Source organism: Bactrocera dorsalis, chromosome 5, assembly GCF_023373825.1.
Source record: "Bactrocera dorsalis isolate Fly_Bdor chromosome 5, ASM2337382v1, whole genome shotgun sequence".
NCBI classification, from domain to species: Eukaryota; Metazoa; Arthropoda; class Insecta; order Diptera; family Tephritidae; genus Bactrocera; species Bactrocera dorsalis.
In genome coordinates, this window is record NC_064307.1 from 67896306 (window position 1) to 67913586 (window position 17281).

A 17281-nucleotide genomic window follows, 5' to 3' on the forward strand; every position below is an offset into this window, starting at 1 on the left:
GAAAAACCCTATATAAGTTTTTTCTTTAGGATTCGTAGTTTTGCCGGAAATCAAGGCAAACAGTTTTTAACCTTCCAACATTCAAAGTCGCCCTTCCTTTTCCTTACACGACTTCAGAACGCCCTCTAAACATATTTCTTTTATTTTGTATTATTTTATACGGATTTTGAATTTCGCTCACTTTTTACCATTTTTCAACATCTAAATTCAACAGGAGAATCAGCTTTTCTCCTCGCTTCGTCAGATTCTTATTCAAACCCTATTTCCGAAAATAAAAGTTTTTTTACAGTTTTCATGAGCCTAGTAATAACTGTCTAACGAGATTATAACTTTGGCGTTCCCATTGATACCAAATATTTTCTTCTTCTATATTTCTGAAACCGCTTAACTGATCAATAGACAGAAAACCATTAAAAATCGGTTAATAACAGGGTGATCTGTCTTTGAAAACTACGTTGAAGTTTCTCAAAATATGATACCAAATCCAAGAAAAGTTCTACTGGGACATTCTGCTGCTTATGGAACAAGTAATACTAACCCTTGCACTGTTTCTGAACACACGAATTTAGAAACACATACAGCTATACATAGCTACCTACGTGTATCTGTGCTAGACGCTTGAAAGCCGTACTGATAACCTTATCACTAACGTAATCGTACACGCTGACCTTTTAGCACTTATTGAGCATAGTCACATAGCCTTTTATAGTATGTAGAATATTCATATACAAAGGCGTTACCACACAAAGTATATTTGTATGATGGCACTTTCTTCACAGCATCTTTTAGCTGATAACATTTTTGAGAATTCTATAGGCTTGCCTTGCCCGCCGCTACAACGAGTAAAAGGCTCTTATCAGTTAATAGTTCGATCGTCAAACTCAAGGCTTCGGTAAAGTAAGGCATACAACATGTTTGAGAGAGATCATACTAATTGATAAGGTGTGGTATTCAGATTCCGTTCGATGGGTTAATTTCGTAGAATGTGTGACAAAAAATGGGAACCCACACAATATGATGTAGCCTGATGGAAATGATTTTGAGAATACTAAAAGTAAAAAAACAACAAATAAAAATAATATATAAAATATTTCCCATACCGGGAATCGAACCCGGGCCTTCTGGGTGAAAGCCAGATATCCTAGCCACTAGACCATATGGGATATGATAAATGCAGCGCAATATTGTCAATATATTTTTTCTCAAGGTCATATAAATATACACACCTTTCTAATGCCAAATTATAGGCAAAGTAATGTGTTTTTGGAAAAATTACTAATTTTCTAAAAAAAAAAATTTAAAGAGAATAAAAATAAAATAAAATAAATAAAAATAAAAATAAAATAAATAAAAATAAATGGGATTGTCTAGGAAAATGCGTCAGAAATACAATTTTAGGTTTTTGAAAGTAAAACAACCTAGAGGTAGGGTACTTTATGAATCAGCATATTACTGATGACACCTTTTTTTTACAAAAAAAGCAATTCCGTGTATTATTTACATATATTTTCATATTTTGAATTAAATGAAAAATTTTATGATGAATTCGAGCGCTAATCCGCCCCTGCACAAACTGCTAATGCTCATGATAACAGTGTAAGGACGGTTTAATCGCCGCTTTATGCTCAGCTCAGCTAATATTGTCATAAAATTGACGACATGTGGCAACGCCAAAGCGCGATGTTCGCCTGGCCTGTCTTCAAACGAGTCTGACAACTCGTAGCACGTCTTATCACAATACTTAGTACAGCTTATACGGTCGGAGTGTAAAGATTATCTTTAATATTTATTAAGCGGAAGATGTCCGAACTACAAAACGTATCGTGTCTCGGTGGCGGTGTGCAATTCTGGAAGGATTTCATCAAGATCTATGAGGAATCGCCAGCGCTTTGGGATCCCAGAAGTATGGCTTACAAAAAGCCATATCTCAAGCGTGAAGCCTACACCAAACTACGCGACAAACTGCGCGAAATCGATCAGAATGTACAAATCGACTATGTGAAGCGGCGCATCAACGGTCTAAGATCCTGCTATAGACGCGAACTGCGCCGCATACAGGACAGCAAGCGGAAGGGTGATAATTTGTACCGGCCAACGCTGTTCTACTTCAAAGAGATGAATTTTCTCGATGACGTGCTCGACATTGATATAGAACGCGACGAGCGCGAGGGCAAAGTAAGTGAATGAGTTGGCTGACTGACAGCGCTTTTATATCAACTGATTGTTTTTTTTTATGCTTTTGTAGATTGAAAGACGCGGTCGTAAGCCGAACTCAAGCAATAAGCTTACGAAGAAGCGCGCGCCACCAGATTCGACGCAAAGCTCGAGCACTGATGAAGATAGCGAAAAGTCTTTAGCAGCCACATCGTCAAAGTCGCCAACAGCGACACAAACACAACAGCAACAACAAGCCGTCGGAACGGCAAGCACACAGCAGATTAACGTCTTGCCGCTGCAAAGCACAAGCGCCGCTGCTGGCGTCGCCAATACACAAACGCTGACAGCAGGGCTTTCGATTGAAGCACAGACTTTAGGCGCTAGCTGGGTGGCGTTGTATCATCGCTTGGAGCGCGATCAGCAGCTTTATGCTAATAAAGCCATAATGGAGGTTTTGTATCAGGGCGCACTGGGCCGTTTACACGCGGACTCCTACAAATCGCTGGAGCGTGATATGAGCCACAATTTTCTCGACGATCATCGTATTATGGACGCGATCAACGAGGAATTGGCCACCGATTTCATAACAAAAGCGGATGTGGAGGGTTTCTATTGAGAATTTTATTATTATTTTTTTGGTGGTTAATTTTTGATAAACAGGGGTTATTTATGTTGATAAATTTATTATTTAAATAAATATGTATCCAATATTCTTATTTTATGCTATGAAAATGCCAAAGTCTTCTTACTCTTAACTGTTTTTTTTTTAATTTTGCTAGTTTTTAGGAGTATTGAACAACGAAAAAAAATATTTTGAACGATTAGTTTGTATGGCAGCTATACGCTATAGCAGTCCGATCTGAACAATTTTTTCACTACTTACTTCGCTGCTTTGGCCAATAACTTATGCCAGATTTCAAGAAGATTTCTCCTCAAATGAAAAAGTTTCCCATACAAGAGCTTAATTTTTGAACGTTCCGTTTCTATGGCAGCTATATGTTATAGTGGTTCGATCTAAAAAATTTCTTCTAGTCTTGCAGCGTTGTCTTCGTCCAAAGTTCATGCTAAATTTCGTGAAGATATCTCGTAAAATGCAGAAGTTTCCCATACAATAACTTAATTTTGAACAATTTGTATGGCAGCTATATGATATAGTAGTCCGATAAGCTCGGTTTCGACAAGCGATCGGTTTTTTGAGTAGAAAAGAAATTTTCAAATTTTCAGATCAATATCTCAAAAAATGGAGGACTAGTTCGCGTATATACATATGTGTTTATATTACGGGGTCTCCGACGTATCCTTCTGATATTACAAACATCGTGGCTAAATTAATATACTCTGTTCAAGCTTTAAAAATATATAAGTGTGTAGTAATGCGCTTATGTATGTATTATTTGCGTACATAAGTATATACTTTCGAAAACTCACATTTACATACAATTATCTTGACTTTCTCCGATTTAGTAATGTCCTGCTATCGTCTTAAATCGCCCGCATTTTTGTTGTTCGTTCATTAATGTATATATAAGTGCATAAGTTTAATTTTTAAACAACACAAGTGCGTATGTCATATGCATATTATGTAAATATATATATATACATATACAAATATATATATGGGGGTATGAGCCTATTTATTTTTAGCACCTAGCTTAGCTCAGCTGCAACACCGTCGAGCTGTACACAGCACACACATTCTTACCTTTTTCCGGCAACACAGTCAGCTGTTTTTCTCCCACAGTTGTTATCAGCCGGTGTCCTTACAACTAACGGTGCCTGTGCTTAGCGCTTGCGCGCTGTTTTCGGGATACCACTGAGGCGCTCTCGCGCTGTATTTACCGGGTATCCTGTATTTATGTGTATATGTTTCTGTTTTTATGCTCAACAGCTGTGTGCTGTAGACCAGGAGTGGAGCCAGCGAGTGCAATTGATTTTTCAATACTTTCTCAAATGCTATAAATTTGTACAACTAAATTTTCAGTGTGTTAAGTACTTTTTACGAAATTTCTTAATTTTTGCTCGTTTTTTATTTGTTCCACGTTTATTTGAGGTTAGCTGTGTCGATAAAGATTTTTTTTATAGCAGGAAGTACCATCGAAAGCCGGATACGGCACTTTAATTCGCTAAGCCTAACCTATTCCCAACGCATATCTCTCCACGGGATCACTGGACAAAATATTACTTCAAGGGATAAAAGCTTGGATTAGATATCTAGAAACTTCGCAGTTTGGTGGACAAGATGAAGTACTAAAGTTAGATACCAAGTCCCGCTTAGAGTTCGCAAAACGCTTTGAGGATCTGTATGTATGATAGACACTTCAGCTCAAGTTAAACTGTACCTCAATCTGGTAGCGCTAAAGACCATTAGATTTATGTGTGGCGTGACAGACAGACAGACAAAATGTTTAGAGCTAACATAGAAAGAAACATTAAGCATTTATTCGGATGTGGATCAAAATTGGTGGACGGAGTAGGTACGGGATGCCCAGAATTAAGCATAAGGCAGCCTTTTAGGCGGCCGAAACCAGAATGCTGTATATTTCAAGCATACGTCTTTGTCATTATGAAAGCCGCGGAGCTTAAAAGTGTCTTAGAAAGCAGGACAGCAAAGGAGAGTGTCACCAAAAGCACGTGGACTTCACTTTTACCAATTGGCAGGTCACAAAGGTATTGTGGATATTGAGATGGTGGACGAGATTGCCAAGAGAGGTATACGACTGTCAGCCTAAGTCGAGATCGACTTTGGTAATAGGACTAACAGATTAAGAAGACTGCAGGAAATGTCAAGAGCAGGCCACCAGTCAAACAGTGGAGCATCTTTTGTGCACTTGTCCCGTATTGACACTAGAAGAAGTATTGTTAAGGATGGCTCCTCCTCAAGGACTCCGTAACGACCCTACATCTGGCATCGCTAAAGACAAAAACTTATCTATGCGTGGCTCATTAGCTTACCATACTAGACTACTAGGCCTTTATTAATTCAATTATTTCGTGTGCGGTATCATTGCGAATGTGGGAAAATGCTTACGGTGATTCAGTTTTATAAAGAACACGAGCCTAACAGTGGTGCAAAGCCTTCATAGACGGTTGAGAGGTCATTGAAGACTCGTTCTGGACTACCTTCGACCTATTCAACAGAGAAAAATATTAAAAAAGAGGGAGATATTGTGCTACAAAATATTCAGGAAAATGTTGGAGAGATGGCAAGAGCGCTCGACAACTCTTGCGAGTCCGTTCGAATGTTTCTGGTGGATATTTTGGTTGTAAAACGCGTACTTGCGCGACTCGTTCCGATAAAGCTGCGTGGTTTTACAACAGAGTATCGTAAAGTAGTCTCTTCGGGACATGCTTGACCGTGCGAATTCCGATCCCATATTCATGGAGAGTATTACAATTTCCAATTAGACATGGCTTTAGGAGTTTGTCATGCAAAAAAGTCAACAATCAGCTGAATGGAGTAAAAAAACCAGCCAAAACTAAAAAACCATGCCAAAGCCGCTCAAAAAACAAGGTGATGCTCATTGTCTTTTTTTCAATATTCGTGGTTCAAAAGGCAATGAGTACCATTTTTTTGTTCCCCAAACTGAATTTGCTGCTCCGTGGAACCAGATCAGTCGATCGAAGAGATAAAACAAAATTCGCTGAATGAGCTGAAGGCCATTTATAAAAAGAAAAATCGTCGGCATAAGGGTATTACACCTTGTAGGAATTAAATAAATATTGATGAATAATTAAATATTTTACGTTTTATTTCCTTTGATTTTAAATAATTTATTGGTGCTGGGCTACATAAGTTGTTTAAGCAAAGAAAAAATTAAAATAGAAAAGCTGAAGGATATCCGTTTTGTAGTAATTAAAATGTACTTTATTGTGCATTACATTTTCGTATTTTTTTCTTTGTATGAAAATCGCCTCTCATGATTTTATTTTACATCATTAAAAGCAATGCTTTCCTGTTGGCCCAAATTCATTGGCATTCGCGCTTGCAACTCACACTATTTCCACATTAACAGAAAGAGTAAATAAGTAAATAAATTTGTGTGTGAAGAAAAATCACCCGTTATAAACAGCAACATAAAGATGCTATAAATATGCCAAAGACCTTCAAGTACGCATGTTTGCACTACCGTAAGCTATACAAATATGGCAAATATTAACACTATATCTTTAATCAACGCATTTTGAAGGTGGATATGTGCTCATTATTTACTAATTTATATATGTATGTTTGTATTTATATACATGTATGTATGTATGTATGTATGTATGTTTAAGTATAAATGTTTGTCTATTTCATAAGCAGCCGCCCGCCATACAATGCTTACATCCGTTCGACTAGCTATTCATCCTGTCTGTCTGTCTGCCGCGCCACTTGTTTGGTTAGCTTTCGCCATTATCCCCGGTTTTAGTGCGATAATTAAATCTGCATACAACCAAATGTAGGGTCGTATCCATGAAAATGCCTCCTTGAATTTCGCATATGGCCCACGAAGCACACACTCATGCACATATACATACTATATATACATATCCATATAAATATATACATATGTGTATGAGTTTACATTCTAATGCTGTGTGCTGAAACGCACGCACTTGACGCCAGCGTATGCTGTAAAGCGCTGACCGGCTGTCCATATAGAAAAGCTAAGCGCACTGCTCTGCTCACCAGCGAGTGATCACAAAGTTAGCGATTAAATATTGTGAAGCAGCCGCATTTCAGCAGCACGTTTGCGAAACACATGCATACAGTGCCTACACTCCACACATAGTGCCTTCGTATGTATGTAAACGCCTGCTACAATATAGTTCCAGACAGTAATCAAATAAAATAGTTCACACATTCGTTTGTGTTCGTTTTTTTTCACACTTTGCTTTATTTTGAATATTTTTTATCACTTCATTTATTTTAATTTCATCTCAAACAACTATACCATGTGCGCTGGCCACTATCAGCAGCAGCCCCATGTGGAGCGTTCGCTTCAACGAGCGCTAAACAATATTTCGCATACAAGTGATTGAGCCCCTCACCACCACCCGCCAGCTTCACTAACCACTTTTTATATTTTGCTTGTATATATGTATGCATGTATGTATGTATTATGTATGTATGTACACAGCGCAGATTGACGCCGTCCGTCTGTCATACGGCTATGCTATGAGTACCCATTCGTCTGCTGATAAGCTCCCCACACATGCATGTATTTGCCAGCATAAATTTATTGTATGTGTGTGTACACGGACATATTTGCAATTACTTTAGTATGTGTATGTGTTGCATACTAATTGTTGTTGCTTGTAGCAGTATTTAAATAAATATATTTCTATATACAGTTGGCTGAATGGCCTTTGGCGCGCCGTGGAGGGGCGCAGTTGTAGCGAGTGCGACGGCAAAGTTGGCCTACATGGCGACACTGGGCGGGTGTAGTCGGTGGCACAGAAGTAGTAGTTGGTTCACTTGTTTATGGCGTGGTTGGTTATATTGTCTCCCCAGTTGCTTTTCATTAATCAATTAGCGCATATTGGCGACAATCTGGTGGACTAAGCGGCAGCTAACTGGCGTTGTGGTTGATTTCACTAGATATTTTTACGCTTTGGAGTTAGAATAACGCACTCGAAAGCTGGTATGGAGTCTATGAGGCTGTCGCCTTAACTTGACGGCTTGGCAGGCTTTTTTTTTGTCAAGATGATCCAAGTGAACTCTAAATTCTGTGCCAACCATCATAAGAAGGATATCAGCTTTCTCTTTCATAAGATATTTTCATGACTCTAAATTGTTGCTGGTAATCATTTCCGATGCACTATTTCTATGATATATTATTAAACTTACCTAAGAAGCTATTAAAACCGGACTAAGCTGCTGAAGTTCGAGAAATTTAAGATGTATGAAAAATGAACTGGGTTATTTTAACAAAGTCTGTGGTTTACACGGAAACTGATTCCTCGGTTTTTGAGATTGAAATTTTGCACAAATGTTTTTATGGTCAAGAAGCCGCTCATATATCGGAATCGCGAATATCGGACCACTATAGCATATAGCTACCATACAAACTGAACGATCGGAATGAAGTCTTTGTAGGGAAAACTCTTGTATTTGAAAAAATATCATTAAAAAAATTGGTGTGATAAAATATCCCTGTCAAAGGTGCAATATTGGAAGAAATTGTTTAGATCGGGCTGCTATAGCATATAGTTGCCATACAAACCAAACGATCAAAATTAAGTCCTTATATGAAAAACTTTTGTGTTTGACAAGATATCTACACGAAATTTGGCACAGATTTTAACTTTATGCATTGCTACAATATCCGAAGAAATTGTTCAGATCGGATAAGTGTAACATATAGCTGTCATACAAACCAATCTAACAAAATCAAGTCCCTGTATAGAAAACTTTTGTAGTTTGCGAGATATCTTCACGAAATTTGGCACAAATTATTATCTATCAAAGTAGTACAATATCCGAAGAAATTGTACAGATTGGACCACTATAGCATATAGCTGCCATACAAATTGGCCGCTCAACAGCAAGATATAAGAGCTTTTTAAACCTTTCTCTGCTATAAAAACGCGGTCTTCACGGTTTTTTTTTTGTTTTCTTATAACAATACTTCACTGATCTTAATTTAATTATTATTACATAGAAAATATGCTGTATAATACATAAAATGGCTGGTCCATTGCATACACCAGCAATCATATAAGTAACTGCAGTATTGTTCTCTTACATCTCTGGGAGTTTCTTCCTCTGACGCTTCCACATTGATTCAAATATTTATTTTTAACAGCTTTTCGGACTGCCTGACCACACTCAATACACTCCGGACAGCCGATACTAGCGCTACCATAATGACACAAGCAATTTCTGCTTGTTTTTGCTACAGCATTGCGCCCTCCTTTTCAATTACTCTTACTCCAATTTAAGTAAATAAGTAATTCTATTTTTGTCTTCCACAAAATTAAACTTTCGAGCAAAGCGGTCACAACTGCTGGACGGTTTAATTAAATGTGCACAACAACAAGCAGCGTGGAGCGAACAAAAAATTGCAAAAACAAAAGCTGAAAATATTGGAAAATTGCGAAACACAGCGTAGAGCAATGAGCGTAAAAATACAAAAATATTAACGAACAGTTGCGAAAAATCGCAAATTGCGCGCAGAAAAAGCAGCAAAAGCAGAAGAAACGCCACTTAAAAGCACGTTTTAAAATTGTCACATCAATTTGGCTCCAAGTGCGTCTGCATGTGGCAGGCAAAAGTGCACACACACACTTATACACAGCAGTATGCATTTCTGTATGTATGTATGCGTGTATGCGAGTTAGTGTGCTTACCGAACTGTGAGTGCTGTCAATTAGAAATGAACGTTAATTTATTAAATCAACAGACAATTGTTCTCGTTATTTGCAGTCAGTGCTTGTACGTGTATATACTTCTATGTATGTATGTACATATGTATGTATGTAAGTGTATGAGTTTGAATTATTTGCAATTATACTGGTTCTTATAATAATTTCTGTGACAAAGGTACTTTTTTTGTGAAGAAAAAAATGTCATTTTCAAATAAAAATTTAAAAAATTAAAAAAAAAAATATAAAAATAAAAATATTTGAAAAATAATAAAAATAATAAAAATAATTTAAAAAAATATATTTGAAAAAAAATTCTGCAATATTAAATAATATAAACTTTTTGTAAAAAAATATATTTAATATAGTTATTATATAGTATTAAAAAAATATTAAGAAAAAAATATTGAATTTGGAATTTTTGAAATTAAAATTTTCTTTTAAAAAGTTACTTTTTGTTAGCAAAAATGCTAATATTAATTCAAAACTAAATTTAAAAAAATTTTAATATTAAAAAAAATGAAATTAAAAAAAAATATTAAAAAAAAATTTGGATCTTGGGTGGTGCAATTCATTGTTTACTGAATATATTAAAAAACAATATTAACTTTTTGTAAACGAAAAAATTGAACATAAATATTATAAAATTTTAAAAATAAATATTGAGAAAAAAATTTTGAATTTTGGAAAATAATATTTTTTATAATAAAGTTACGTTTTGTAAACAAAAAAATTAATATTTTTTAATATAAAATTAAAAAGAATAATTTTTTAAATAAATTAAGAAATTTTGAATTTTGGAAAATAATATTTTAATAATAAAGTTACTTTTTGTGAACATAAAAAATTAATATTAATTTAATATAAAATTAAAAAGAAATTTTTTTTAAATAAATTAAGAAATTTTGAATTTTTGAAAATAATATTTTTTATAATAAAATTATTTTTTGTGAACAAAAAAGTTAATAATAATTCTAAATAAAATTAAAAAGTATTTTCATATTTAAAAAAAAATGAAATAAAAAAAAAATTAATAATTTTAAAATTATTTAAATATTAAATTCAATATTAATAATTTTAAAATTATTTAAAATTTTTTTAAAACTTTAGGAGTGCAACTCATATAATAAGTTATTGAAAATATTCATAAATATTGAAAATAACTTAAATAACTTCTTAAACAATATTAGCTTCTTCTAATATAAATATTATTATCTGAAAATATTAATAATAAATATTAAGAAAAAAAATTTGAATTTTAGAAAATAATATTTTTAATATAAAAATAAAATGAAAAAAAATTTTAATATTTTAAGAAAAATATTTTGATTTGAAGAAAATTTTAATATTAAAAAAAAAAATTAAAAATAATTTAATTTTGAATTTTGGAAAATGCATTTCATAATTTACTTTATCCAACTATTATTTGTATTTTTGAATATTTTTTGTAACTTGCCATCTGCGAACTGAGTACTTGCTGCTATATATTCATTAAAGCATTTTCCAATTGGCTCCAATTCACACTCATACACACACACATACAAGCATACAATTGCAAATGTGTGTTGCTTTCTTTTTTCGCCATAAAACTTTAGTCGCTAATAAGTGTCCAACCAGTGTTACCAGTATAAACTGGACTTTATAGTTTTTAGTGCGGAGGCTATCGCTGAGTGCCCGTCTCCGTTGCTGCTGTTGTTTGCTTTTATTGTTGATTCTTGCGCTGATAGTATGCTTAAGTAGCTTTCGAGTAGTGTAGTATTGTATTTTATTTATGTTTTCCCTACACACAACCGTTTCTTGCAGCGATACGCGACGCTTTTTGCACGCTGCCGTTTAATTTGCTGCCGCCGCCGCCCTCACGCCGCGCCGCTCGTGTCGTACGTACGCCTGAAGGTTGTGTGTCGTCAAATGACAGCGAGCGCCAAAAAAAAGAAAAAACACAAGAATGTAATTGTAAATAAACAAAGCTTCAAGTGATAAGATTAATGTGCGCGCTGATTGCTAAAAATAGCTCGCGTCAGTTTTTTTTTTATTCTAAATGGAGCAACGTCATAAATTTGTTAGTTTAATAATGAAATGCGAGGCAATGAAGTAGAGCGCGGTTCTAAATTTAAGAAATTTATTTTCAAATTTAAATGATTTGTCAAATGGGCACTAAATGACTGTTGTGGAATGTGGCAATGAGACAAACAGAATTTCGGCGCATGTAGCAACAATAACGCTTTGTTTAAAAACAAAAAAAAAAACTAATAATTTGCAACTTGAGATTTCGATTTGTCAAGGCTTGAAAATATTTATAGTTTTCGAAATTTATCATCTCATAATTCTTAATACACTACAAATTAATAAAAAAAAGAGAAAAGTGCGAGAGGCGGGGTAAAGATTTTAGACGAAATAAGACAAAATTATCGCTTAATGCTGAGCAAATGCTTATTAAAAGAAAAAATAAGAAAATAAAGGTGCACTTCTGTTGCACCGAAGCTATAATACCCATCACAGTTGCATTTTTCATAGCAAAAATGTTACAAAATATATTTTTCTGGATTTTGACAGATTATTTTGTATGACAGCTATATGCTGTAGTAGTCCGATCCAAACAATATCTGCAGAGAATGAAGAGTTGCTTCATTCAATAATCCGTAGCAAATTTGGTGAGGATATCTCGTCATATAAAAAAGCTTTTCATACAAGCACACGCATTAGATTGTACGGTTTGTATGGCAGCTATATGCTATAGTCGTACAATCTAAGTAATTTCTTGAAAGATTGTAAAGCTGATTTGGGTAATAATTTCAGTTAAATTTGGTGTAAATATCTCGTCAAATAAAAAAATTTTTCATACAAGAACTTTATTTTAATCGTTCCGTTTGTATGGCAGCTATATGCTATAGTAGTTAGATCTGAAAAATTTCTTTCCAGATTATAAGGCTGCTTTAGAAAGTAACCTATGCCAAATTTTGTGAAGATATCTGCTCAAATAAAAAAGTTTTTCATACAAGCACTGTAGTCCGATCAGTCAGTTTGTATGGTAGCTATATGCTTTAGTGCTTCGATGTCGACGATTCCGACAAATAAGCAGTATCTTGGGGAGAAAAGAACGTATTAAAGATTCCAAAGCGCTATCCTAAAATCCTCGGGACAAAATGCACTTTATACAGGGTATAAAAAGAGAACAAATTACTCGTACTACTTAACGCTAAACAAATTTTTATTAAATAAAAAAATTATAATAATAGTATTCTCGTTTAACAATAACAGCAACTTTTTTGTGATTTTTTTTTTTAATTTACTGAGCTTAAAGTAAACAAATTTCGGCTATTTTTTTCAATTCCTGGTTGGCACATTAATAGTCACGTATGGAACGTGACCATCACAGTGATAAGCGACTGCAAGGCATATGTATAAATATTTATTTTAAATTATAATAGTACAATATATTTTAGTATTCCTTAGCTTACTGATAAGAACACAATGAACCTATACAACAAACAGGCAATGCAAACTTGGTTCATACCCCCCCACATGTACATTGGAGTGCATAAAAAAGAAGCGAAGAAAGCTTGCATCCAAGAGGTGATAAGATGTAGTATGGAGTGCGTATAGTACTCTAGTAGTAGAATGACAAAAAGAAGCATAGTAGAGGGCATAGAAGTGATTTATGTATGTATGTATTCTACTAAGAAACTTTTTTTTCATAAATGCTTTGAAATCCTGAAAATTGTTGCAAGTAGGTTTGAAATATAGTGGCATATGGTAATAATACCGAAACAAAAAGTATAAAACCGTAAAATATGTAATCTTAATTCATATACGTATGTATGTATATAAACGTGTGAACTTATATTGTTTTGACGAAATTTTAACTAGCGGTGAATCGAACAAGCAACTGGTATAAACTGGTATAATATATAAATGAGCAATTATAAGCAAATAGCGGCAGCCGAACATAGGTTATATCATACCAAGCTTTCGTATGTACTAAATATGGCTGGTAAATCCAAAAAACAACTGGTATAAACTAAATGAAGTATTATAAGCAAATAGGCAGACGAACATATGTACATATTTTTATATCATACCAGTCAGGTATCGTAGTCTGTTAAGTGGTTGTTGTCCTCGCGTAAAAAGTGACTTATCCGAAGACAGCTCATTTTCACTTATGGTGGAGTATTGTACTTATACCAGTTTATTTTACGATTTACTACTCTTCAGGATTTCAGCAAATCTAAATGGTTTCTTATTCGTAAATTGCATTTTATATTAACTATAATATTAAACAAATATTTTTAATACCTATTACTATGAAAAATATATTATATACATACATATATACCACCTTCAACCCTAACCTTAAATATGTAACGCATAAAGTACAACACACGTGTCGTAACAATTAAAAATAATCACAAATATTTTTTTTTTCGAACTATTTCCACGTGTAGCCAAACTGACGTCCGAAGCAGTTACATCCTGCAATTTATAATTAATGCCTTTTTGTAGGCTTTTCAAATGCTTATCAATTTGAAATCAACGCTAACAAATGTAAAGCACTTTGATGCATTCTATTACTAAATTAATTTAAAGAAAAAATAGTTTAACTTCAACAACACCGGAGCTATAGTACCCTACGCAGTTGCATTTGTATAGCCTGGAAGGGTAAGAAAAAGTGTTTTAACGCGATTTTGTCGTTCTGTTTGTATGGTAGGTATGTGCTATCGTGGTCCGATCTGAACAATTTCTATGCAGATTGTAAGGTCGCTTTGGTTAGTAATTTATGCCAAATTTGGTGACGAGAACTCTTCAAATAAAAAATTTTCCATACAAAGTTATGAGTTAGAATGATTAGTTTGTATGGTAGCTATATGATATAGTAGTCCGATCTTAACAATTTCTTCAGAGATTGTAGAATTGCCTAGGCTAATAATTTGTACTAAATTTCATAAAGATAGCTCTCCAAATAAGAAAGGTTTCCAAACAAAGACTTAATTTGGAGTGGTCAGTTTGTATGACAGCTAGATGATATATTATTCCGATCAAAACAATTTCTTCATAGATTGTAGGGTTGCCTAGGCTAATAATTTCTACCAAATTTCATGGAGATATCTCTTCAAATAAAAAAGTTTTCCACACAAGGACATGAGTTGGAGTGGTCAGTTTGTATGGCAGCTATATGATATAGTAGTCCGATCTGAATAATTTCTGCGAAGATTGTGGGGTTATCTTAAATAATAATTTATGCCAAATTTCATGAAGATATCTTTTCAAATGAAACAGTTTTCCATATAAGGATATCAGTTGGAGTGGTCAGTTTGTATAACAGCTAGATGCAATAGTGGTTCGATATCGTCGATTTCAACAAATAAGCAGCTGCTTGGTGAGAAAAGTATATGTTCAAGATTTCAGAACAATAACTCAAAAACTAGGATGCCTAGTTAGCTTACATATATACAGACGCCCAGAGAGGCAAACCAGACAGGCATTTCTAATTCAACTCAGCATGTTACGCTGAAAGATCTCCGACATTTTCTTTTGACTGTTGCAAACTACGTAGCAAACTTAATTTACCTTAACATGTTCAGTGTATAAAATAAGTATTTTTATGTATTAAAAAGCTGTTAAGCTGCCATATAAGCCAGCATAAATAACTTTAAATTACAAGTATATTTAAGCGTCTTCTTAAGCTCGACAGCTTACTGGTCTAATGCGTAAAATGCTGACGATCAGCTAGATTTTGGTTTCTAGAGGCGTACATTTTAACGCTATCAAGTCAATGACGATCGTAAGGCCTTAAACCTTTCAAGTTAATACTGCTCGTAAGACTCCAGACGTCAGCAGCAAAGAGCTGGTTTTCGAAAATATTCGCCAAAACACCAATGACAATGACTAATCTTTAAGTAAGCCATAATCTATTTGAACTTTCAGTTTACGTTTAAATGCAAAAATTATCAGTTCTCACTAATTTTCACAACTATAAAAATATTTGTTTAATTTAAGATTTCGCGCTTATCACTAGGTAAACAATTGTCTGCCGCTACGCTGGTACACAGGTGCGAGTGTATGTTCACTTTACGGATGCGGCTATGAAGGCACGTAATCCAGCACACATACACATACATATATAAATAAATATTTGTATAAATACATATACTTTTTATACAAAAAATAGCTTTAAATAATATAATAACTAAAAAATAATAACAATTAATAATGTTGGCTGGCTTATAAGCATTACTATATTTTTACTCTTATATATTTAATTTTTTTATTAAGCTTGCGATAACAGTTAATGACCGTATTTACAATTAAATTAAGTAGTATGCATACATACATATGTGTGTATAGCAAGTATGCACGCGTGTGTGTGTGTGGCGTTTGCGTCTTCTAAACTTGCTTTCGTACAACTACCTACGTCACTTGTTTACGAAAATTCGCCAAAAAATTCTACACTATCTCAAAATAGTAATTTATTTTTTACTATCGACCGAAATGTCGTCTGATATGAAGGCGGTGGCGAACGCCGGCGTCGTCGATCAGCGCACGACCACGTTTTGCGAATTAACCAACGCATGTCTGCAGGCATAAAGTCTGGCAATTTGCTGTGCTGCGTCTTATGCTGAGGTACATTTATGTATATACATATGTATGTACATATGTATGTATATACAAATATTTGCATTTAATGTGACATACATATGAACAAAGAAACGTAAGTGTAGTATGTTTGGCACCGTGGGTTTTATCTAATTAATGTGTGTTTGGATGTGCTATTTGTGATTCGTCAACTATACATTGTGACCAAAATGTACCGGAAATTTTAGTATAAAATTCTCGAGTAAATTACATTTCAATAAAATGTATATATTTTGCTAAGTTGGTAGGACTATCCTTAGCCTACGGTAATTTAGTTTTGTCAAAAACACAAGTCTATGATGGTTACAAAAGCCTTTAAATATGAGAAATCGTTTAAGACAAGCCTCGTGCTGGACGTCTTCCTACTTCTTCAACTGATGAAAATATTAAAACGTGAATGAAATGGTACTTGAAAATCGTCAGGCAAATCTTAGAAAGATAGCAAGAGAGCTCGATATCTCTCGCGAGTCTGTTCGAATGATGTTGGTGGATATTTTTTCTATGAAAAGCGTTTTTGCTCGACTCGTCCCGAAAAGGTCAATATTTTTCTTAAAGAGTACCCTTAACAGTTCTCTCTGGACATGCTTGGTCGTGCGAACTCCGACCACACATTCATGGAGAGCATTATAACTGCCGATGAGACATTGGTTTATGAGTTTAATATGCAGACAAGTCAACAGTTATCTAAATGGAGGGTAAAAAACGAGCCGCAACCAAAGATACCACGCCAAAGCCGCTCAAAAATTAAGTTGATACTCATTGTTTTTTTCGATATTCGTGATTTAGTGCAACATGAATTTGTGCCGGAGGGACAGACGTTTAATTAGATGTTAATTTTGCCGTATTGAGGCTTTTGCGTGAGAAGATTAATTAATAATGATCGGAATTGTGGAAGACCAATTCATGTAGTTTACACGATCATTATGCACCAGCGCATTGAGACACCATTGTGACCAAATTTAAAGCCAAAAACTCCAAAAATAGCTCAACCACCGTGCTCACCAGTTTTGACTCTGTGTGATTTTTTCTTTGTCCTCAAACTGTAGTTGCTGCTCCGTGGAACTCGTTTTCTGTCGATCTAAAAGTTAAAACAAAATTTGCTGAAGGAGCGGCCTTCAGCTCCAATAAGTGCTTCGTGGTCTAGAAA

General features: G+C 34.4%; 1 protein-coding gene, 1 long non-coding RNA gene and 1 other non-coding gene across 3 annotated transcripts in view; 2 read left to right on the forward strand and 1 right to left on the reverse strand.

The window, feature by feature from the left end:
- Positions 1-17281, forward strand: part of LOC109579642 (uncharacterized) — a 295349-nt gene that overhangs the window by 238445 nt on the left and 39623 nt on the right. The window lies entirely within an intron of this gene.
- Positions 1092-1163, reverse strand: Trnae-uuc (transfer RNA glutamic acid (anticodon UUC)). The gene has a single exon. It is a non-coding gene; the product is annotated as a tRNA-Glu (tRNA).
- Positions 1731-2903, forward strand: LOC105227826 (uncharacterized). Its single transcript, XM_011207357.4, has 2 exons — positions 1731-2175; positions 2246-2903. Exons 1-2 carry the CDS (start codon positions 1801-1803, stop codon positions 2771-2773), a joined length of 903 nt encoding a protein of 300 aa, XP_011205659.2. The 5' UTR covers positions 1731-1800; the 3' UTR covers positions 2774-2903.